Consider the following 24,484-nt stretch of genomic DNA (forward strand, 5'->3'; position numbering starts at 1 on the left):
TTTGAGCAAAATCCATGGAAACAAAGAAACTGTTCTTTTAACTTTACACCAATTATAATGTACAAAAGCAAAGCAGCAAAAATTACAGAAAGTAATCGACTTCTATGATACACCACAGGGACACCCACAAAGCTTCTAAGAAATTACATCTCACCGTGAAGGAAAGTTTCATTTCCCATGAAAAAGAAATAATAATAATAATAATAATAAAAATAACAATGGGGGCCATACCAAGGATTCTAAAGAATATATAGAGAAAAGGAAAAAGAACTGTGCGGGACGATTATATATCGCTAACTTCCACCTGCTTGTGGCTCAATATACAAGGGGACGATCAAAACTCACCATCAACTTGTAGCACAAGAGAAAAGAAACTAAATCTAACTCACCGCTAGCAACTTGGTTCTTTGAGAATATCTTGTAAGGCCTATCATTTGTGTTGAAAAATCAGAATTTCATCTGCTATTTTTGTGTTAAAGATCCAATTGGATATTTCTGTATGAGGCAGTAGTGCTATATACAGAGAGCATCAGAAGGACCAGGCTGCAGACGACCCGTAATTCAACAGAGAAATCATCAACTACATCCAAGCAAGAGAACCCCGATCATTGGCAACTTGTGGGCGACCTCTTGTAGGTGTCGGTGGCCTATTAGCATTCAGCTCCTGTTCTCAATAAAAACCAATAGAATTAATACAGACACAACTGGACAATAGAGTAAGAGCCATGGAAAAGTAGAAGTCACCTGCATCCATGTATCCTCCATATGGCGTTCTGGAGACGTCTCTGGTGATGATATTGCTGGTGGTATGGGATGAATGAGTTTTGGAACAACAACAAGATCTCTACCCAAAACTAATATCGCTCCAGCATTATTTGCAGTTCCTGTACAGAACAAGGTGTCTTAAAGATATAACAAGTAGGACGTGTAAGCAGTATAATTAGCACACATACCACAATAATTGGTAGCTGAGAAAAGTGTAATCAGATGTCCCTGAGCAAAACGTTCAAACCCATCCATTACACATTCATGAGCACGTACTATCAACTGAAGATCGTTATTGTTACAGAATTCCATGACACGATCGGGCTGCAGCCAAACAAGACATCCATTAAATAATTTCAAATTCCTAAAAACATCCAAAATTCTATTATTGAAGCAAGGCAATCACCAAACTTCGATTTCCAAACTGAGCACATCAAGGTTGAGACAAAATGAACAGTGCTTAAAGATCACGCCTTTCCATTCAGTAATGCTTCTAAAGCTCTTTGCACACTGCCACACTCCTTCCCAATTTAGCAAATTAATTGATGTACATTACATTACCAGATACCCACACCATCTAATAACCAAATAAATTATGCACCTGACCGCCTTTAAGTGAAGAAGAAAGGAAGTCGAGATAAACTGGACAATTGGCATGATTCCAATAACCAAAATTGAAGTATTTGTATGAGAAGGTTTCAACTTCAAATAAAGTTTTCACAAATCCTTCCCAACTAATTAACTTTTTCATGAAAATACATACAAACATTACCCAGCATTCCTCCCAACCTTAACAAAGAAGAATTGCTTAAAACTGTTCAAATTGAAGTGATAAAAGCCCGGTAATCAAAATTGTTAAGTGGTGATTGACTATTCTTTTAGGTAGAGATTTACTGAGAAATATAAAACTTGGACCTTAATGGATTAATATGCTTCAGTTTTGTATAGAATTCTGCTAATGTTTCAAGAATGTATAATCCTTATTCATCCAAAAAAGAACTTTTAGTCCTAAATGCTCCTTAATCCATTGCCAAAGGCATAATGTTGGAAACTTTGAAAGAAGTCATTTCCTCCAATATCTGAAAAACGCCTTTAGAGATATAGATTAGAAGTGCTTCCTTATTCATAAGCTGTATTTCTGGGAAGATCTATGGATGGTGGATAGCCCTCTCTGTTCTTTGTTTCCCCTCCCATATCTGATATCATTTTTCCTCTTTTAAAAATCATTTTGTTCTTGATTTGGTCAGGGCTCATTTTCCTTTTCCTTTGGGTTTAGTTCTTCTTTGACCAATGGGGAAGCGACTAATGTCACCTCTCTCGTTATTGTTGGGAGAGTTTAACTTTAGACAAGGGAGAAGTGATTTGTGTGTTTGGGATCTCGACCCTTTGGACGGTTTCTCCTATAACTCCATTTTTTTGTTGTTTGTTGGATCCCCCTCCATCTAGTGAGTTTGTCTTCTCCTTCTAGAAGTTTAGATTCCTAAGAAAGTGAGGTTCTTTATTTGGTATGTTTTACACGGATGTGTGAACATGTTAGACCGGCTCTTGAGGGGTGTCCTTCGCTGGTGGGCCTGTTTCGTAGTATTCTTATGTCAGAAGGAAAAAGGAAGGCTTGGATCACATTCTTTGGAGATGTGAGTTTGCACTTGCTATTTGGAACTTATTTTTCCTGATGCTTGCCTCTTCTAGGAGCACCACATATATGATTGGGAAGTTCCATCTATATCCACTTTTTTGCAAGGGTCGTTTCTTGTGGTTGGTGGGAGTGTGCTATCACGTGGAATCTTTGGGATGAAAGGAACAATAGAACGTCTAGAGGGATGGACATGGAGCATAGCAATATTTGGGAGCTTAATAGGTTTCATGTTTTTTCTTTTTTTTTGTTGAGGGCTTCATTTTTTAAGTTTTTTTGCAATTACACCACAACTACTATCTTGCTTGATTGGTCACCTTTTCTTTAGTGAGGACCCATTTGTTTTTTATAGACTTGGTTTTTTTGTATGCCCTTGTATCAATTCCTCCCCTATGGGGTTGAAAATGTAGTTGCCATTTACACGGAAGAATAAAAGATGCAAATTTGGATTATAATTTTTATCATCCTCTTGCCTAAGTTTTTATCAATTCAAAATCAAATTCAACCTAAAACACGGGGACAAGTTGGCACAAGACAAGCCAAACCAAAGTTTTCTGGGAAGAAGTAATAGAAACATCTTAGGAAAGGAGAGGGAGAACAAGAAGACAACACCGAGAGGAGCATATTGAAGTGAGCAATAACTCCAATATGAGACATTTTTATATCTTAGACTAGAGATGAAACAGTTTTAACTTGTAAGCTAGTCTCAAATATACGCAATTTCTTCTTCAATCATATCTAATTGCAGTGGTGCAGCACTCAGTGTAAGGACAACATGCACAAATCGAGAATGGTGATGACCTAAATTTTAAAAATGAAAAGAACTATTGTCCTTGCCTCTACCTGAAATACTTGCCAGTGTTTGAGAACTAACAAGCATAAAGTACACAAGTTTGGTTTTATTATGGACTATATGAACAACAGAGTTTTTGAATAGAGAGAAATAGAATCTTGTTCCTTCTATCTTTTTTTTTTTTTTCCTTATAAGAGAATAGAGAGCATCTTGGATAGAGTCCCTATCCTATTTGGGATAGAACTGAAAATCCATTTAGAAAAATAAATAGAGGGGAAAAAAGAAAAGAGAGATGAAATATACACCACTCACCCCAAAAGTAACTAAACCAGGACCTCTAGCATTTGGTCGTAATCCTTCGACACTGTCGTTTTCTGTGGGGTCAGACCTAAAGAAAATAGAAGTATGAATACAAAAATACAAGTTACAAACATGGCTATCATGAAAAAGTAGGAGACCATCAAGATGTGCACTAACCACAACAAGTCCATTAGTACTATTGAGCCTGCTTCCATGGTTATAGGACGCTGAAGACTCTCAATCTGCTCCACATGGTTAATCGACCGACCAATACCACCATGCATGCAAATAATCTTTTTTTCAATCAAGGCTGCCAATGGGAGCCAGTTAAACAAACGATTTATCCGATGCCATGTCCAAATTCCATCTCTTTCACCCTGGTCATTGAGTTGTAAAGTTGAGTTGAAATGAACCAACACAAATACAGCAATGAGATGCAACTATTTTATACCATTCGTTCAATACACTCAATCCGAAAGCCAAAAAGGGCATTTATATCTGCTGCTTCATGGTTCCCACGAATCAAATGAACATTATTTGGATACTCAACCTGCAAAATTTGTAAGATAGGTACATTTTCCCATGAAAAAAAAAAAATTGAATTAACATTCTAGTAACAATTAAATTACGATAAACACAAATATAGTATTTCAAAAAGAACCTTTAAAGCTAGCAGAAGAGTGATGGTTTCCAGGCTGTGTTGGCCCCGATCAACATAATCTCCCAAGAAAAGATAATCGATGTACCTAATAAGAAGTTATGGAAAATTAGGAAGTATGATAAAGCACAATAAAGAAACGGACTTACTAATGCACTCACTCCAAAATATTTATATTGGAAACGGTTAACCATCCTGCAGGCTAACCTAACAGTTACAACACCATAACAAGAAGCCTCAAATATTCGAGAAAAAACAAATTGTATTAATAAGCAATTAAAGTAGAGAGCCTTTTCATGATTCTTATCAAATGTTGATTACCTAACCACTAGTGAGCCCACCCACAAAAGTGGAGATTGTTATATTCTTTACTCATTTTTTGGCTGAAGTACAAGTCTAATCCCTACCATCAAGTTTGTATCTATTTAGTCCTTGAACTTTAAAAAATGTTTTTAAGTAAAATTTCCATGGCAGGCTTGCTTCGTTTTAGTTTGGAGATTTGTCTCAAGAGGAATAATAGAGTTTTGAGGGAGTGAGAGATGTCATTAGGTTAATACCTTGATTTGAGCCTTTGTGGCTATGCTCTACTGTAATGATCAATTAGGCCTCATCCTTTTGACGGGCTAATCTATCTCATCTCTTGTCCACTGTAACTCTTCCATTATGTTGGGTCTAATTCATTAGGTTATGTCTGCTTCTTCATTCTTTTGGAAGGAAGAGAGTTTCCAAGCTCCTTTTGAGCCACAATAAAGAATTAGGCCAAACATAATAGAAGAGTTTCAGGCTTTCAGCCATTAAGCCTATACCCAAACATAAGGGAAGCGTTTCTTGAAGTATGTGGAAATAGAGTAGAAAAAAACTAAGGCTATTAACCAAAATTCTAAGACCATGAGAGAACTCTGCCCTTGTTACCTGAAATCAACACTGAAATTGTTCAACTCAAACCTAGTTTCCTGCTCCCACTGTAACAAAATACCTTTTATTTGTAACTGTTTCAATGTTAACTGAATAACCTAACTAACTGAAGCACGACAGCACAAACACAACTTGCACAGAGAAAGCAACCTTCTCCTAGAGTGCAGCACGAGGCCAATCTGCCCTTAATCATTATCCCTTATCTCTCACATTTCTGATTTCTCTTTCTTCCAACAAAAAACAGGGGCCAACTAATATCATGGGTTTAAAATGAATATTCTCAGCAATGAAAAGGTGTTTGTGATCCCAAGGAAGTAATCATATTTTATGCTACAAAGTACATGTAAGCCAAAAACTTACGCAATGTCCCCTGCTGTAGAAGGTGCACCATACTCATCAAAAAGGCGCATGAGATCCCCAAACTGACCATGTAGATCGCCAAATATCTTGATTGGAGCCTTGAGCTCTAGAACACTTGGTTCAGATGAAAATATCTTTTCAGCACTCTCACAAAGGTCAGCTATTTCATTACAATCTAAAAAGAATTGTCGGCGAACAGGAGGCTTCCATCCACGAGGTTTTAAGAGATGGGCTATGACCTGATAAATTTTTGGGGAAAAGAGAGAAGAACTACATAAGGGGAAAAAAAGGAAAAAACATTATAAGCAAACAAAACAAAAATTTTCTCCAAGAAATAAGGTGCCATTGAAACCGGCTTTGTTTTGGATGTTAATGCCATCCCATTGTAGTAACTAAAAAATAATCGTAGCTAAGTACCCACAAGAAAATAGACCAGTCAAAAGGAGGAGTCAGCATCATGTTAAATGTTAGGAAGAGAGAGAGAGGCAATATTGCTGCGCTAGCACCATTCTCAAGTAAAAAGTTAAATGAGAAATATCCCAGAATATTAAAGCAAAATGAGAAACTCTAAGAAAACATATTGCTGCACCAGCATTGTTCTCAAGTACAAAGATAAAACAAAAATATCCCAGAAGATTAAAAAGTACTTCAAAACAAACAGTCAGACACAATACCAAATGAAGTCAGAAATTAACTTTAGGAGGTGACAACTACAGAAGTCAAGCATCATTGTAAGATCATATATCTTCAACTAAGAATTACAATCTACAGCAAAACATAAATTATGAAATTGGCACAATTCCAAAATCAACATTGAGCAGTATGAACAGTAAACCGGCTGAAGCAGAAAAGAGAAATAACTTAAGACCATCCAATACAAGCAACACTTGCTATGCTGAGGATGTAACAATCTACAAAAATATACATCAACCTAACTGCATGGCTATTCAACTTTTATCACTCACAATTCCACCCACTAGATAGGCATAATATTGCAAATTCTTTTCTCTATAGAGCTTAGAGAATATTCTGGATCAAATGTCAGTCAAAACATTGGGAGCATCAAATCTGGTGAGATTTGACCCCCACCCCCCACCATTATCGATAAGAAGATTTTCAATTCCCCTCGGTTTAACTAGTTACGTAATTTTAATATATGAGACACTGTTAATACCTTTTTTGGGACACTGTTAATAGACATCTGTCGATCTAGGAGCTTCCTTGCTGCGGTTGCACTCTCTGGGGTACCATAGCTCACACGACGACCTTCATTTTCAAACTGATCAATTGAAAGTTGCCTAACCATACCACCTAAAGCCCCACTAGTTTCAGCAGCTATAACCACCTGAAACAAATGGGACAAATTATCAGCCATCCAGTTTAATTAAAATTGAGGTTTGGTTACATAGTTATTGAGATCACGTTCAAAAGGGTAACCGAATCAAAGACTCAAAGACTGACAGCTCTATGATGCAATCGAACTCCAGAAGGAGCAATGTGATTCAATGCATCTGAGTCGGGCTTTATTAGGCTTTGTGTCCCACTAGGAGTAGCCTCTGCTCCTCGATCTCTGTCAGGCAGTTCAACTTCCCCATTGTCTTGTTCTTGTCGGGCCTTGGCAGCAGCCAATGTTGCACTTATAGCCTCAGCTTCTGCAGCTGATGCTTCAACCAAATACTCAACACCTTTGTTCGTTCTCCTGAAGAGCGACCAAATGCATTGGTCCAGCATGCAAGAAACAAGTATTTGAAAAAGAAAAAAAAAAAAAAAAACATTCAAATCAGGAAACTTTTGTTTTACCGAGGGCCCTGGAGCAGAGCATTTTCAGTGCTTATATCAGTATACATGTCACCATTTACAGGAGGAGCTACAGGGCTTCCCAGCACTACAGCACCATCAGGAGCTACAACATGAATGGCCTGTCTACTCCTTTCATCATTAAATCCATATTTTCCAGACAGCCGCCCAGACTGGATGCCGGATGCAGCAGCTGCAGCTGCAGCATGTGAAGCTGCAGTTGTTGTTTCAGCAGCCGCTAGATCTTCAGCAACAAGAAGGTCATCAAGCAACACCCCTAAACAATAATAGAACATGTTATTATACTGCAGGCTTGTGAAACAACAGAAAAGTAGCATTGAAAAATCACATCACCCAGAATTTGACATCAGAAACAAATAGAGCTTCCATAACCAATTTGATTAGGCAACAATGTAAGCTACAAAAAGGGGGAGGGGGGGTAAAGCGCTAAAAAGCATGATTTAACTCTTAGTCTATCTACAATGTCGTAACAGCTTGAGCATGCAACCAAAGCCAGCTGAACAAGCACAATCATGACACATATGAAACCTAAGTTCTACAAGCTTGCACTATATGAAAATTGCTTCAAACTGTAATCCACAACATTAACAAACTTGGACTTTCATTGATAAAATCACGAGACTTGGTTAAAAGTTAAAACACACTTCCACTACCTACAAAGTTCAAGTTCTAATAAGTTGTAGAAGAAATGAAGTTATCATTTGCTGCAGTAAACCAACACAGGAAAATTAATAATGGGAATCTCAAAGCCAGAAAATGTAGATACTTTCATTACTTACCACCACGCAAACCACCATAAATAAAGATTAAGTCACCCACAGCAGCAGCTGCATGCCTACAACGCCTTGTTAACTCAACTGCAGCATCCCCACCAGCAGCATCTGCACTGTATCTTCCTGTCCTAGGACTTGTCACAACTGATTTTGTATCACACCAGATGCCTGCTGCGGTATCCAACACTAAAAACAGTAGAAATATGGTAAGCATTTGATTGTGTAAGTTGAGAATAAAACACATAAAAGCCAAAAAGGTACAACCATATTGGCCATATTTCCAATGAGAGTAAAACCATGAAGTATAATTTAACATGTAGCTGGTCTCAAGAATTTTACATAAACTAAGTCATGAGTTTTTTTTCCTTTGGGTAAGAAACCGAGCTTCCATTTAGAAAATAGAAATATGAAGGCACGTACAAAAGCAAACAAAAGACAAGCACAAAAAGAATCCCACAACTAACTAGAAGTGATTCCAATCTAAAACAATAAATCAAGCTGATAATTACAAAATAAAATCTAAAAACCTCCCAAACCTCCTCTCAAAATCTCTCCACCCCTTTAAAAAAATTTGTTGTACCTCCCAGCCATATCCCTCACAAAACTGTAAGAGAAAGGCCTGCCACGGAGTTTTCCCTTACTGTGAAGGGGAGATTAGGGGATATAAGTCAAATTGATGCCGAAAAACTGAAAGTTGCTACATAAGGATATAGATCGTATTGATGTCAAACATCTGCTAGTAAAGTACCAACCAATTTTAAAGATAAGAACTGCTGCTGAAGCTTCAAATGAGTTTATAGCAAAGCATATCAGAAACAACTTTTAAATTGTTGATCTAGTCATACCACAACTTGTTTGTAAAATTCCTTTTTACCCCAACAATGTTTCTCTCCTTAGTGCAGTCTGTTGTACTGTCTATTCCTCTTAAGAAAGGATTATCTTAGATATTCTTTTTTTTTTTAGGATCAAACTTTTGGCTGAAGAGAATATATCAAAAGGAAAAAAACTAAGCAGCAAGTGTAAAGTAGATATCACATTAATTTGGATTTGTTTCAACCGAGTTAAACGCAAAGGTTGCATCCTATGCAAACATACTGAGAGGATGACCTGGTTTTTCCAATTTTTCAATATTATCAACTAATGCCCAAGCTGAAGCTCAAGGCGCAATAAAGCGCAATAATATTTTGGGGCTAAGCGCAATGCGCAAAAAAAAAGCGCAGAATTTTTCTGAGGCGCACTATATATATAAATACTACAGAAGAGAAAGTATAGTTGAAGTGGAAATGAAAAGAAACTCCTAAACCCAAAAAAGTTTTGATTTTTAAGCTTAGTAAATTTTGATTTTTTTAGTTAATAAAGAAGGAACCCCCGTAATTATTACTATTTTTAAAAATAATGAAAAAACCCCAAGACCCAGAAGTTTGAGCCTTGGGGCTTCACAAAAGGCCTTTTCAAGGTGAGACGCCAAACTTGCGCCTTGAGTCTAGGTGCGACTTGATGCACCCGCACGCCCACGAGGGCTTTTTAAACCACTGTGCCCAAAAGCTATAATAAAGGCCTCAAATAAGGCAAGACTTTGTTAACTATCTATCGAACTTGATTGCCACATACGCCATAGTAAAGCTTGGGTTGTTGAGATGCACCCGGGCGCTCGACTAAGGCAAGAGGCAAAGCAAGGCGAGGCCTTAACGCCTTGCAAGTACCCAAGGCGAGTACCTTTAAGAAGGCGCTCGCCTTTTGCACCTTTGATGTTCAAGGCGACCCACGCGCTCACCTTCTTCAATTATTAATTGTTTTCCCTTTTTCTTTTTTAATTTTCTTCTTCAATTTTTTGATTAAGAAGAAGTATCAAAGTCTGTAAAGGTAGATTTAAGGAAAAATCAAAGAAAGGAACAAGAATGGAAGAAAAAGAAGATTGGTCAAAGGCGTAAAAACAGAATTGAAAAGATGCATCTGTCCAATATTGTTCAGCCATTCATCAATTTATCAAAAAAGAAGAAAAGGAAGAAGGGTTGAAATTTAGAAGGGTAGAAGAAGAGCCCATGAAAAGCTCTCTTTTCTTTCATACATTCCTAGACGAATTGAACGGTTGGATACCAACATTAACGTAGTGGCGGGCAAGAATAAACAAATGCTAGATGCATGCTAGCCGAACTACCCGATAGCAATCTGTCCACTCTAATAAAGACTACTCAGAGCACTATATTTTTACCTATTTAAAAAGCATTTCTACTTATATTTCTATTTTTTTTCAATTATCATTTTTCTTCTTCAACACTAATTGAGTTAATTTCTTCCTTTTTTTTTTAACGGAAACGAGCCTCTTTATTATAATGAAATAAAAAAGAGACTAATGCTCAAAGTACAAGAGAATTATACAAGGAGCATGAAGAAAAACCAAATGAGAACTACAAGGTACAACTGAGAGAAAGGATTAGGATGCGCACCCATGCATCTCAACTAGGTTGACACCCCATTAGCGCCCTCATCATGTCCATACAACGGTACAACGTCCAAGTAAAAACAGGAAAAATGATAAAAGCAATAAACCAAAATTAAAACTTAGACAACAAGCCTAAAAAGCGGGGAAGATGAAGGCCTGCCAATTCAAATTTAAGTCTTGTATAGAGAAGTCTTCAAAGTCACTATTTAAAGAGCACCAAGCTGAAGCGTTTCTTTGAGTTGAGTCAAAACGAGCCCTCCAACAAGTTTCATTATCGTGGAAAATTCTCTGATTCCTTTCGAACCAAAGGTCAGCTAGAATGGCCTTGACCATATTGATCCATAGCAATCGTGGCCTCTTTCTGAGGGAGGGACCCAAAAGAAGTTGAAGTACATTACCTCTAAAACTATCTCCAAACACCCCAACGAAATTGAATAATTGGAAAAAAAACCACCAGCAATTTTCTGAATATAGAGAAATTGAGTTAATTTCTTCCTAATCCTAAGTATTAGTTAATTTCTTTCTAATCCTAAGTATTTTCTTATCTATAATAATATTATTTATCATTTCATTAGGTGCACCTCACTTCAATCAAGCAACGCCTTTTTGCCGTCTTAAAGTGCGCCTTGCACTTTGAAAACACAATATTTTTTCGATAAAGATTGGACATGTGACTGAACTTTATAGAGGTCGGCTGATCGTGCGATATGTGATAATAATAGATAGCATGTTCTACAAATCCGCTCCCTTTTGGACCAACGTACAAAGAGTTGGAGATTTTAGGCCAATGACCCTCACCACCGGATTGTACAAAATTCTTGTTAGAGCCCTTTCTGAATGTGGGTCCTTCCATCTATTATTTCAAAAACTTTTTTTTGAAAAGGAAATGATTCATTATATTAAGATAATAGTGAGCTAAAGCCCAAAGTACAAGAGGAATTATACAATGAGCAAAAGCAAAGGCTAAAGGATCAGCAAGCGCACCCGGGCATCTCAACTAGGTTAACACCCCCTTAGCGCCCTCATCACATCCACAAAAAGAGAACTAAAACTAATAATAAGAAGAAGCCAAAAACATGAAACAAATCATCGTGGAGGGTCAACAAATCATTGATGCCTCATTAATTGCAAACGAGCACATAAATGAATGGAAGAGGAAGGAAACGAGGGGCACAGTTGTCAAGTTAGACATTGAGGAAGCTTTCAACATTGTTGACATATTTCCTTGACATGTTTCTTATGATTAAAGGTTTTGGAAGCCTATGGAGGAAGTGGATCATGGAATGCATCTCTACAATGAACTATTCCATAGTCTTTTTTTTTTTTTTTTTAATGAAAACAACAAATTTCATTGTGAAAAAATGGGAGAATACAAAGACATACAAAAAACTAAGCCCACAAACAAAGGAACCTCGTTAAAGAAATGTCAACTATATAAGATAGTTCTTATAGAATAGTTATAAAAGGTCTTTGAAATCGAAGCCTAGAGGAAAACATAGAATCTAACAAGGACCACACATCACTAGGATTTCTTTCCACCCTTCAAACACACTAACATTTCGCTCCTCCCAAAGAATCCATAAACTAGGACACCTCGACAAACCACAAAAAACAACCCCACTCATGGAAGGGTTAATGGAGAAGGAACAACTCCTTAATCATAACATGGTGTCCTTATGCCAAGCAAATGTAAAACCAAAGGCCTGAAAGAAGAAACCCCAGACGAAACTTATGAACTCACATCCCCAAAGAATATGGTCCAAGTCTTCCTACGTCTTCCAATCGATAATACAACAAAAAGGACCAACAAGAGAATACAACTTCCTGGCAAGCCGATCCAACGTGTTACAGGAACTATGTAATTCTTGCCAAGTAAAATACCTTACTTTCCTCGAGATCTTGATCCTCCGAAGAACAGAAAAGACAAACTCAAGTACAAGAGAAGGGTTCATCAAACCTCAAGATCCATCCAAAGGATTGGGACTCCACACTCTCCAATCTCTCCCCAACCTAAAGGAGTACCTCCCAAGCAAAGACGAGATAGCTCGCATTTGTCACTTCTCTATTCAATAAAGAATGGAAAAACCCAAACGGAAAAGAACAAAAGCTCCCCACCATTCTAAAAAGTCAAACACCAAGCGATTTCTAAGGGAAGAAAGATGTTAAAGACGAGCAAACAAGGAGCATAGGGGTATCTCCCACCCACTGATCTTTGCAAGAAAGGTAGCATTACTTAAATTTGATGGAGACAAAAATGCAAAACTGAATGGTTCCTTGAAGGGGATGAAAACACTACTATTTATCACAATTTCTCAATGCAAGAAATGTGAGTTTGCTACAAAACAGTGAGATAGAGACAGAAATTATTTCTTTCTGCAAGACACCTTGAATTGATTTCTTTGTACGAGACATTTCTTATAACAAAACTTGGTAGGAGATTCCTTCCACAGCCGATTGAATGGGACCCTATTAGGATTTATCAGCACAGCTCCCTTGAAGCACCTTTCACAGAAAATGAAGTTTCGCTGGCAGTAAAAGCAATGGGCTCCAACAAATCCTCTGGGCCAAATGGATTAGCTGCAGAATTGTTTACAAAGTCTTGAAAAATCCCTAGACCCAACGTAATGAGGGTGTTCCAAGAATTTTTTAACGGAATTATTGATGCAAACATGAATGAAACATATTTTTCTTTACCAAAGAAATTTAATGCTATAAAAGTTGGAGATTACAAGCCTATTGGCCTTACCACTTTTTTGAAAAGGGAACAAGACTCTATTGATGAAATGAAAAGAGACTAATGTAATGCTCAAAAAAGCAAAATAAAGCAATTATGACCAAATAAGTAAAGCAAATGCAATCAAATACAACTCATAACGGAACAATTTGACTCTTTGAACAAAACTCCAAAAACCATTGTATCTGAAACTATGAGAACAAGAAACCATGTGATGGGGACAACTATTAGGAGATAATCCAAGAGAGAGGAAGCCAGCTTCAACTTCGACAAAACTGATAATATAACCAACAATCCATAAAACCAAAGCCAAATGAGGAGATCAAGCCAACTAATGCAATTGGAGAACCACAATGCCTTAAAAACAGACTTCTCTAATTAGATAGAGGCAACCAAGAACTTGGAGAGAGGGGGCAAACAAAAACCAAGAAAACCCATCCTCCAACTTTGACAACTTGGTAACAACCACCCTAAAATCTGAAAAAAGAAGAAAAAAACATTCTTTCTTCAACTATCAGCAATCTATTTAAAGAGAGAAACTTGAAGTAGTTTATGCAAACAAAAGCTCTAAAGAAAAATTCCTTGATATTCTAGTTCTCGGGTCCAACCATATAAGCAAACAGAGAGACAACTTCACTACCAAGATACACTGGCCCATCCAAAGGCTACCCCAATAATCAGGCCACAAAATTCTGAAAAGGAAGGCCTCAAACAAAATTCCAGTCATCACACAAGATTAACATCCCAAGGTCTCAAATATTCCACAAAATACAAATCATACTAGATACTTCAAAAGGCAAACTAAACCGAATAATGCCAAGCTTTACAAAATTACAAACCACAAACTTCGACAATGGAGGAAAGATGGGATGGTATTTCAGAAAGAGATAAAGGATAGAGACATACAGATATGTCCTTTCTCTCTTCATTCTTTTGAAACAAATTTACAAGGGCTTCACTGTAATGTTCATCATAAACTAAAATCTCATCCTCGGGCTACATCAAAAGTATTGAACTCTTCACTACTCACGCTAACAACTAAGTCATCATCTGAATCATGGTGAATTAATGGACTTTCTGGAGAAGAACAAGGAATACCCCAAATAAACTGGGTTTTTGACTTAGGAAAAGAGAAACCTGATAGCTTAAACTTCTGGGAGGGATAAAGAGGCTTCAAAGAATTGTGAACTAACTTTAACGAAGCTAAAGTTGGCACTTGAGCTAGAGTACACCCAAATTCTATCAAATCAGCATTATCTCCTACAATCTCAGTTGAAAGAAAGGAAGCTCCTTTGCAAGAATAAAGCAAAGGAAGAGCTACTATAAGCCTTGTTCAAGTTGCAAACGAATCGATATAAGCCTTAGACCCTTCACCCTCCTTAAAATTTGCTTCCTTAAAAGTGGCTGGATAGGATAACTCTTCAAGTCTTTACAAATCCGAGAATGGTGAAGAGGAAAGGTTGAAGAATTATCAATACATTGAGCATTCTTAATTGAATCTGAAAAGAGGAAGCTTTTCAACTTCTAGTATTCACGAAAGGGTAGATAGAGGAAGATCTCCTCGATCATCACTGATATTCCTTTGCCAGACATATGCAAAGCCAAGAATCTAGAAGAACAAATTCCACACTAAGAGCACAAACTCGTATCGAGAAAAGGATGTGTTCCAGGTCTTCCTTCACCTTCCTACAGAGAATACAACAAAACTGACCCCATAACAATAGCTTCCTCCTCAATAGTCAATCCAAGGTGTTCACACGTTCATGTGAAACTTGCCAAATAAAGAACCTCACTTTCTTATGAATCTAAATCCTCCAAAGGGCAAAGAAAACAGACTCCCTAACTAGAGAAGGTCCAGCAGACAATGAAAAAAGGAGTTACGAGAGACCCTCCAAAGGGCCAAGATTCTAAATGTGCACGTCCCATCTTCCACCCTTAAAGCTAAACTCTCCCACGAACGACAACATAAAAATGGCATCAGTCTCTCACCTATCAGTTAAAAGAGCAACTAAACCCAAAAGAAAAAGGCACCGAGTTCCCCTAACAAGAAGGAAAAAAAAAAAAAAAAAAAGATTTCAAAGGAAGAAAGATGATAAAGACGGGGAACGCAAAACAAAGGGGACTATTCCCTACCACTAATCTACCCAGAAATACGCTTACCCTCTCCAACCACACAACAGACAAACTGGGAAAAGACGGGAGGCAAACTGGGGGGATGTTAGTGTTCAAATTGGCTTTAAATTCAGGCCAATATTCTCAACCCAATGAATTCCACCTACGAGTTTGCATCATTTTTATTTACATATCCCAATCCCTCCCACCATTAAGCATTAGCCCAGCAGCCCATTCCCTAGGCCCACACTAAAAGCAAACCTCCAAACCAAACCAACTAAACCGTTAATTAATCCGTTTGAGGAGGCCATTTATGTTTGACAGTTGAATCAAAGACAAACTGCCAAATATCTAAAGAATACTATATATGCACGTCCTTCCCAAATTCTCAGAGAAAAGTCAGTCTCTGAGTTATGGAAGGAGGGGGAGTGTTGGGATCTTAATCTTTTGGAAGGAATCTCAACAAGGTGAAGATCCTTGAGAGGGCTGCTCTATCCCATTTTTCATCTAATTTCCAGCCTCAACAAACAAAAAATTCATGAAAACAGAAACTTGAGCCATCTGGAATTTTTTCCACCAAATTTCTGCACGAAGACGGAAACAGTGTGTGCTCACAACCAGCCATGAGTCCTTCCAAAACCGTATGGACTGACCATTTCCCTAAGAAGATAAAGTTCTTTTTTGCCAAAGCTTGGTCACAGGGAAATTCAGAAAAATGAAAGGGTCCTAAGTCCTATACCAACTATGGCCTTATCCCCCAGTTGGCGCTCTCCATGCAAGATGGACAGCAAGACCCAAAATCATCCTTTTATCCTCTGGCCTTTTTCAAGCAGATTTTGGAGCCACATCCTCTCTATTTTCATGGTTTATAGTATTACCTATCATCATCCCTTGCTTATTGTCTCATATGGTCATATTCTTGAGGATTGTCCTTTCTAAGGAAGGAAGGAAGAAACTCTTATGGTTGCACTTGCACCTCATCAGAGGTTTTTTTGGGTCTGTCTGGATTGAGCGAAATAGTCATGTCTTCAACAATAAAACAAAGCCTTCTGATATTTTCTTTGATCATGTTATTTTCATTGTGAGTTCTTGGTGTAAATAGTCTAAGCTTCTCTCTTCTTATAGGTTCGATTCTCATTTGTCCAGTTAGATAAATTTTTTGTAACTCCTTTGGAATGGGGTTTCTTTACCCTCTTTAAAAAAACAGTAGTTGACTGGATTTCACCAACACCATTTCGGAGTAAAAATAACAATAATAAAATTGTAACGCCATTTAGAATTTGATTTGGTACTCAACAGTCCTGACATTTCCTTGCATCCATTGCAGCTTGAATACACCACCATAACATCCCAAATTACTTTCAAAATTGAAGACTAGCCCACAAAGAAAAACTTTTCATCAGGTCACTCAACATATGAAAGGGGACTCAAACAGAAGGGAGTCAAGAACACATTTTGATGTAATCATAAATTCATACCTAGTTGGTTAGAGCTTGTGAGTGCATTAACTTTTTCTTTTACTAAATGGACTCAAGAAGCAAAAGCATCTTAGTTGGTCGAGCTTGGTTAGAGCTTTCTTTTTGGTTGTTTGAAAGGAACAAAATCACAGGCTTTTCATGGGCAAGGGGCAGTCATATGATAGACTTTTCGACAATAATACTTAGCTTTTTCTAGGTGTATATTGTCTCCTCATTCAATCTTATAGTTTTGTTCCTCTTTAGTCCAACAGAAGACATCTTTTGTAACTTATTTGACCAAGGCCCTCTTCCCCCTTTTTGCTTGTAATCTTATACATCAATGAAACTTTTTCTTATTTAAAAAGAAAAAAAAAAAAATAGATTCAAACCTAGTTCACAAATTTTTTTTTCTATAACCAAAGGTGTTCAAGCAATCTTGGCCTGACTTCACAATTTACCACCACCCCACCCAGAATAGTTTGACCCAAAAGAACTTGAATCAGTCTCAAATAATACTAAATTAGTGAAATTAGCCAAAACTCAAAAGATACTCAAGATTTAGCGAACCCATGACCTCAAACACATCTATACATATATCTTTGTTCCTTTGATCACCAGCCACCCATGATAATTTAACTCAAAAGAACTTGAATCAACATCCCACATCCCAAGTCCGCATCTGTGAGTTGTGCGACAACAACCAACTTGATTTGAAAGCTTTATTCTTCCAGCTGGTTTAGTGCCTCTTCTGGGTTGCAGACTATTTTAGTTTGGGTTACTTTTAGCGCTCTTCAATTTCTTCCTTTTAGTCCTCTCTTTGTTGCAGCTGTTTTATTTATTGGTCTGTGTTTCAAGCTCCTCCGGGTTCCAGTTTTTGCTTTTATTGATTCTCTTTTTGTTTTTCTTCTCTCCCTTTGGGAGATTGTATCTCCATACAATTTTCTTCCTATTGAAAAGTATGTTTCTTGTTAATATATATATCAATGAAAAAATTGTTTCTTTTTGTAATTATTCACTGGTCAATATCTTACTTCGTTGGAAACCTTTCTTGAGTGGGATTTGTTCCTTTGGGCTTGGGCATGCTTTCATTTTTTCTCAATGAAAGCAATTGTTTCTATCAATATATATATATATATATATAATACAACATCGCAACATAAGTGGGGAAACTACTAAAATACTAAAATCCAGAACCTGCAATACTTGATGAATCTTCCACCATGCGCCCCCCACCAAGTGCCCCTCCAGAAACATGGAGTCGTGCATTTACAAAGACCTGAAAGAATTACAAACGTCTGTCCAGACTTTCCATGGTGTACGGTTATAGAGAGGCCAAAATAAAAATAAATACATAAATAAATAAATAAGAAAAGACGAAACAAATCTTACAGCAGCGTGTTGGTATCTAGCAGATGGTGAGACACCAGGAGCAATTGCCCATTCCCAACGGCCATCTCTGTGTTTCGCTAGCCCATAGGCACTTGCCAGTGGCTAAAAAAAATTAGAAATGGACAGCATAAAAAAGTAAAATACTAAATTAACATATATAAAGCAACATACGTAGCGTACTCCAAAATTATAAATATAACACATGGAACACTCATGACAGCATAAAACCTAAGAAAAAATAGTAAACAATTGAATTACTGCAATCCTATGTTGTTGCATCCCACCCTCTTTCTCTTCTCTGTTTGAGTTGGCATATATCAACAAAAATGATATAGAATAAAATGGAATAAATGGACGCTATTTGCACCAGCCACCAAGCTATGTACTTGAGTACAGATACTTTAATTTAGAGAATATCTCCATGCTCAACACGCAAAGAAGATGCTAAGATTTGTTGGATACGCCTCAAACATTGTATACAAGTTGAATATTTTTTTGGACACATGCTGAACACTATTAAGCACAAAAGACGTGTCAGAGACTCATGAACAAGCATGCATGATTTTTTTTTAACAAGAAAATAAATGATATGAAAAGATACAAGAGATTTCAGGAAACAGCATCCTATAATGTTTGACATCAATCTGCAAAAAGATATGGAAGCAGCCATCCACAAATAATAAATACTATAGAAGGATTGACAATTTTTTAACTCACCACACTGTTGGCATCCCTTCCTCCACATAGCAGAAGAAGACCATCGGAGCGGGCACTTGCAGTTGCATACCTAATTAACGTATAAAAACCTAGATTAAGGATAAATCTGGTAACATCCACGGAAAAGCATACAGTGCCAAATGGTAAATAGTAAAAGGAATTTCATAATTTCCAGCAATAAAATTATCAAAATTAAATCCATGGCCCAAGCATAACCTCAAAATAAAAAGTAAAAGAAACGGAAACTTGCACAAGCCAGCCTAAGCTATAAGATAAAGCCTCCAACTACAGATTACATTTTCACCCTCACATATTCTAATTAGACCCAACCATTAATGACCTTAGACTCTATCTCGCACTTATTTTTACATAGTTTCACAGAACCCCATTTGAAATTGTCTAAACCAAACATACCTTATCCAAATCCCAATCTCAACCCCAATTTTTTAATTATTATTATTTATTTTACTAGGTATTTCACCGTCACCAAACTCAACCCTTTTCTTCAAGGCCTTGGTTTTGAAAGATTTGCAAATTTTTCAGAGCTTCATTGTTTCCTTTTCTTTTCTTTATACCAACTCTGATACAACTTGTGTCACAAACAATTATAGGTAGATATGCATACAAGTACAAATGAGATTCTCGTTTTTTATAGAAATAACTTTCATTGAGAAAAAAATGAAAGAATACAAGGGCATACAAAAAATTAAGCCCGCAAAGACCCCACTAAAGAAAGGGATTCCAACTAGGTAAATGTTGTCTAGAGGGCAATTACAAAAGGCTTCGAAACCGAAGCCCAAAGGGAAACATGAAATCCTATCTTTAGTGAGAGACAGAGAAGTTTATTTTAAGTTCAACATGTCGGTGGAAATTGGAAATTTGAACATCTTATCTCTTTGGTCAAAGGATATATGTATTAACCAATTGAGTTAAGCTCAAATTGAGAAATTCATAGTAACTCCTTAGGATTGAGGAATCCTTCCCACTCTTTTGTAAATTTCATACTTCAAAGAACTATTTCTTAACAAAAAGAAAGAGAGAGAGAGAGAGAGAGAGAGAGAAGAGAATGGGGAAACTTACATGCAAGGAGGTGGACCCTCGCCTTCAGGTTCTAACTTGCGCCATTCATAAGGCTTGGCTGCTGTATCCAGCGCCCATACATCAGTCAGCGGCCGTTTTCCTGAGTAGTGCACTCAAATAGTTAAACAAGATCCTTCTAGAACAAAATAACTGATTTTTTAAGGAGGTAACCAAATGAACCAAGTGAATTATGGCATTAGCAGTGGTTATGACATATATGGAAAGAAGATTTTTGGGTGGTTTACTAAGTGAAAAGTGAAAACAGATTGTCCAAGAAACTTTTGGTGGAACATTATAAAGCTTAAAGAAACCTTTGACAGATTGTTTTCAATTAGGGTAGGCAAAGGCAAGAATACACCCTTTTGGAATTATAGAGATATGGGCGGAAAATCTGGCCCTAATATTTACAAAGCTTTTTATAAGATCTGGGAAGAATAATGTTTCAATTTTGTAAGCTTAGCAGGAAGATTCTAAATCATGGAAGTTATCATAACTCATGTGAAGAAATCTCAGAGATTGGGAAATAAGTGAATTTTCTAAGCTTTTACAATGGACTTGAGGGTGTTCAAATAACGAGATAGGAAGATAGAAAGATGTTGGTCTCAAAAGATGCTGTTGGAATAGATACAATTTGCTCAGAAAGGCATAGACACAATTTGCTCAGGAAGGCGTAGACACAATGTTTAAAGCAAACAAGTAAAATGAGAGGAAAGATTAGAACAAATCAAACATTATGCAGGTTCTTGGTATAGTTTTCTTTTTAAGAGTTTAGCAGTTGCCACCCCACAACACTACAAAAAATCAAGCATGCCAAAGGACTCCTGAGGTAATTAATTCTTGTTGACTACATTCATTTAAAATGAAACAAAGTGACTTGCCATCATTGCCGCCAACTACCATGAGGTATCTTTGCCCCACCAAAGCCATTACATGTCCATAACGTGGTCCTGGGCCAGGACCTTGCACAACAACCCTACAGGATTTGGAATTATCTATTATTAACATAAAACATAAAAATCAAACAACAAGCAAGAACATCTCCAAAATTCTAACCTATGCCATCTGGGACGTTGTTGTGTGAGGTCAAGAACATGAAGATCCTCAGAAGATAAACCAGCGGGACCAATTCCACCCTACATTGAAATAAAGGGGCCTAAATAAATTATAATATTGATCATAGAAACTAAAATGTGATTCTGTATGTGTGAGAATTTAAGTGGGATTATTGACAGCAAGATACCTGAATTACTACCATTGTTCCCACAGCAGTTGCTACATGAGCGGCCCTTGGGGTGGGTGGTTCTCCAAGTGGAGTAACCCTAAAAACAAATTTGAGGAAAAAAAAATAACATTGATTAAAGTAATTCGTTGAGAAGTAAAAAGAAAATGAGTTGGTTAGGAAGTAGCATTCTCCAAAGTTTACCTGGTCCATTTATTTGTTAAAACATCGTAACAATGCACATCAGCAGTTGCACCAGCTAATCCTGCTCAATTAGTGACACAAAATTGTCAAGTATAGATGTAAAACAAAATAAAAGAGAAACGCTATTAAAGATTATCACTCTAGAACCGCATAAATCCTTAAGAGTAAATTTACAGACAAAATTAAGGTATCAATTAATGATGACTCTTTGGTTCAGCAATTCAAATCAAATTATAAAAATAATAATAATATAAAAAATAACACAGAAAAAAAACAAACAAAAAAACCCTATCTACAGGTTGATTTTCATGTTCCCTGCACTCAACACAAGCCTCGATCATATGTGTTAACAGGAAAGCCCAAAGGCTGTTCCCGACCCTGTCAGGGGAGATGCCAACCATCTCTCCGAAATTATCTCCATACTAGAACAAAAGTATAAGAGTAAGCGACCTGATTACTTGAAACATTAAATTTCAGAGAGGCTAGTAAGCATGCAGAATAAACGTCATACACATAGGGTAAAAACCTCAATATTATAAACAATAGACAGATGGTGAGACCTGAATAAACATCAATTAATCTGCAAAAAATCGTGATATTTCTGTTGATACCAAAAGCAAAAGGGATTCAAAGCCCAAACTGATTAAGAGCAATATATTATACTGGTCCCAAGCACCTACAAGGAGAGAATAAGAAATCTATCCTACACCTCAGCAAAAGAACCATTACAAATCGTAACAGTTCCTAGCCACACAATCAAAATTGAGTGACTGAGGCAGATGCTCTCATATATTTTGCGTCAAATGTTTCATGGGATCTTCAAATTGAAGATATCATCCACATCGTGCCCCAATGTCAGTTGATAACACTAAATAATCAACACATGGTATAGAACTGGAAAATTGCTCAACCTTTAGTTCAGTATTTATATAAGCAAAAAGCAAAGAAGTAAGTCGATCAAATTGCAAGCAGACGAACATATAGAATGCAAATTGAAAAGAAACCCAAAAGGCTGCGTGCAAAGTCCATGTACAGTTTTCAGATGGTATTACCACCAAGAAATTCCAGCAAAAAAGCAGTAAGCTTCAGGCAGCAACTCAAAAAGGGGGAGGAGCAACCAAAAAGTAAATGAAAAGAGAGACATACGGATGCCAGCATTTCCAGCGGACGTAGGAGTTCCTGCAGCTGCAGAATTGCCCTCGAGAGCAGTGGCACCGCCAAACAAGATAAGCCTCGGCCCTGAGTATCCCGGAGTCCCATCCTCACCAACAGCCGACACCGCAGTCAACGTATGACCGCAGCGCGGCCCTGGGCCATCTTCCTTCTTATCCATTAAAGCATTCACCACCGAGTACGTTGGCGCATGTCTCGGCCCGACAACTGGGATTTGCTGAACCTGCGGCGTAGACGACTGCTGCTGTTGGGATGTGGCAGGCGATTCAATTGGAGATCCATTTCCCCCAGGAGTGTGCTCCCCATCCTGGTCTCCTTCCATTTCCGCAGGCGGCGACGCTGTGCTCTGGTCCTGAGCCAGATCGTGATCGACCTCCGACAACATAGACGAATCGACTTCCATTTCCCTCAACACTTTGATTCAACCCCTACCCGAAGAGATCCGAACTAGAATTCACAACAAAAACCAATCTCCATCGACATTGAAATTCCTAACCAAATCATCCATCCACATAACGTCAACCAACTCCCATCGCCGGAACCCTAGAACTCGAATCCTCTGTTTCAATCAATCCCAAAACGAGCACTGCAATATAAAAACAATCCCCGTAACCCCCTCTACCTCTTCGCCCGTAATTCCCCCCACGTGAGGAAGCTCAAAAGAAAAAAGAAGAAGAATCAAAATTCCGATGACAATCTCAGAGGCCCCCTCAAAGACATACGTACAATACAAAAGTGAGAGAGAGAGAGAGATGAGAAACGAATACGAAGTTTTCTCTCTCCCAATAAAGCCCAAATTCTGTCAAAATTTTACCGGTATCGGAAAAATGTACATAACAAGAAAAACACGTCTTCTATGGACGAATTGGTATGACTTTAGGATAGAATTGAGATTGTAAGAAGGTGAGGAATTACCGTGAGGAGGAGGAAGGAACGGCGGCGGCGGCGGTGGTGATGGCGGCGGCGGAGAGAAGAAGGAGGATGGGAAATGGAGGACCTTGGTCCAAGGCCTTTGTGTTTTTTTCTTTTTCGTTTTCTTTTTTTTTTTTGTTTAAACCGAAAATTTCACCTCCTTCTTCCAAGGTGTTTTTTCGCTTCAAAATCCGCTCGGGTCGGGAGGGACAACTTTGTTTTTTAATTTTTATCTATCTCACGCGCTCTTTATGGCGCGTGTCACGCCCTCCATACTTCTCTTCCTCTTTTTCTTTTTTTTCTTTTTTTTCCTTTTTTTTTTTTCCCAAAGGTTTCTCTTCCTCTTTCTACAATTAAAAATGGATGATAAAAATAGCTTTCACATTTTTCTTTCAAATTCCCCATATTAAATAGTTTTTATTCAAAATTGAAAATTAAAATATATCCATAACTTATAAATTTTCATGGATATTTTTATATTTTCATAAATTCGACATTAAACTATGGTTAAAACAAAACACCCTATAATGTGTTAACTATTTTAAAAAGTGTAAAATATTTATTTATTAATTTAGATATATTTTTAATTTTTGTTATTATAATGTATTTAGAGGTCCTTGACATTTAAGCTTAGATGTTTCCATATTTTATAGTGGAGATTTGAAATTGTCGTAAAGTCATTTCATAAGTTGGTGTTAAATAACTTATGATTCCACCAACTTCATCAATATTCACTTTTGAAGTTTGCAAATTTGTCAATGAACTTCATCTCTTCCTCTATCTCTTTTGCACATTTATTGAGGAACTCAACTAAACAACTCTTCGTCCTAAATATAGACTTTCCAATCAAAGTTCAAAATATAAATGTTGATGTAAATTCGATGTCCCAATTTTATGAGACTATTGATAGATATTGTGGGAAACTTTATGAAAATTGATGGAAATTATTATAATTAATCAATGAAACATTGACTGTGATTGAATTAGACTGTAATTGACCATTTTCGATCATCATTTCTATAAAGTAAT

At 37.2% G+C, this 24,484-nt stretch overlaps 1 protein-coding gene, 1 long non-coding RNA gene and 1 pseudogene across 3 annotated transcripts; all 3 read right to left on the minus strand.

The window, feature by feature from the left end:
• On the minus strand, positions 1-23,621 carry LOC120072278 (serine/threonine-protein phosphatase BSL3-like). 2 transcript variants are annotated; one of them, XM_039024721.1, is made up of 22 exons: positions 23,459-23,617; positions 22,517-23,129; positions 21,371-21,431; positions 21,188-21,266; positions 21,001-21,080; positions 20,826-20,920; positions 19,948-20,047; positions 18,868-18,937; positions 18,151-18,252; positions 17,956-18,037; positions 8,022-8,201; positions 7,225-7,498; positions 6,886-7,123; positions 6,599-6,769; positions 5,425-5,663; positions 4,153-4,237; positions 3,943-4,041; positions 3,669-3,868; positions 3,504-3,579; positions 954-1,089; positions 745-884; positions 1-664 (listed from the first exon to the last, which is right to left on the minus strand). In XM_039024721.1, the coding sequence occupies exons 2-22, from the start codon at positions 22,944-22,946 to the stop codon at positions 581-583; spliced, it is 3,021 nt and encodes a 1,006-aa protein (XP_038880649.1). In that variant the 5' UTR covers positions 22,947-23,129; positions 23,459-23,617; the 3' UTR covers positions 1-580. The 2 variants fall into 2 exon arrangements, with proteins under 2 accessions (XP_038880649.1, XP_038880647.1); XM_039024719.1 differs by having other exon boundaries at positions 22,517-23,621.
• LOC120072279 lies at positions 17,155-17,946 on the minus strand. Its single transcript, XR_005480403.1, has 2 exons — positions 17,793-17,946; positions 17,155-17,707 (listed from the first exon to the last, which is right to left on the minus strand). It is a non-coding gene; the product is annotated as an uncharacterized LOC120072279 (long non-coding RNA).
• On the minus strand, positions 21,650-21,788 carry LOC120072390 (annotated as a pseudogene).
• Positions 23,622-24,484: the final 863 nt, after the last annotated feature.

This window comes from Benincasa hispida, chromosome 2 (assembly GCF_009727055.1).
Source record: "Benincasa hispida cultivar B227 chromosome 2, ASM972705v1, whole genome shotgun sequence".
NCBI classification, from domain to species: domain Eukaryota; kingdom Viridiplantae; phylum Streptophyta; class Magnoliopsida; order Cucurbitales; family Cucurbitaceae; genus Benincasa; species Benincasa hispida.

Coding starts and splice junctions, on each gene's coding strand:
- LOC120072278 (XM_039024719.1), bottom strand. CDS start 22,946: ATGGAAGTCGATTCGTCTATGTTGTCGGAGGTCGATCACGATCTGGCT. Junction 18,938..19,947: donor GAGGGTCCACCTCCTTGCAT/GTAAGTTTCCCC, acceptor TACGTTAATTAG/GTATGCAACTGCAAGTGCCC. Junction 1,090..3,503: donor CTGGTTTAGTTACTTTTGGG/GTGAGTGGTGTA, acceptor GTTTGGCTGCAG/CCCGATCGTGTCATGGAATT.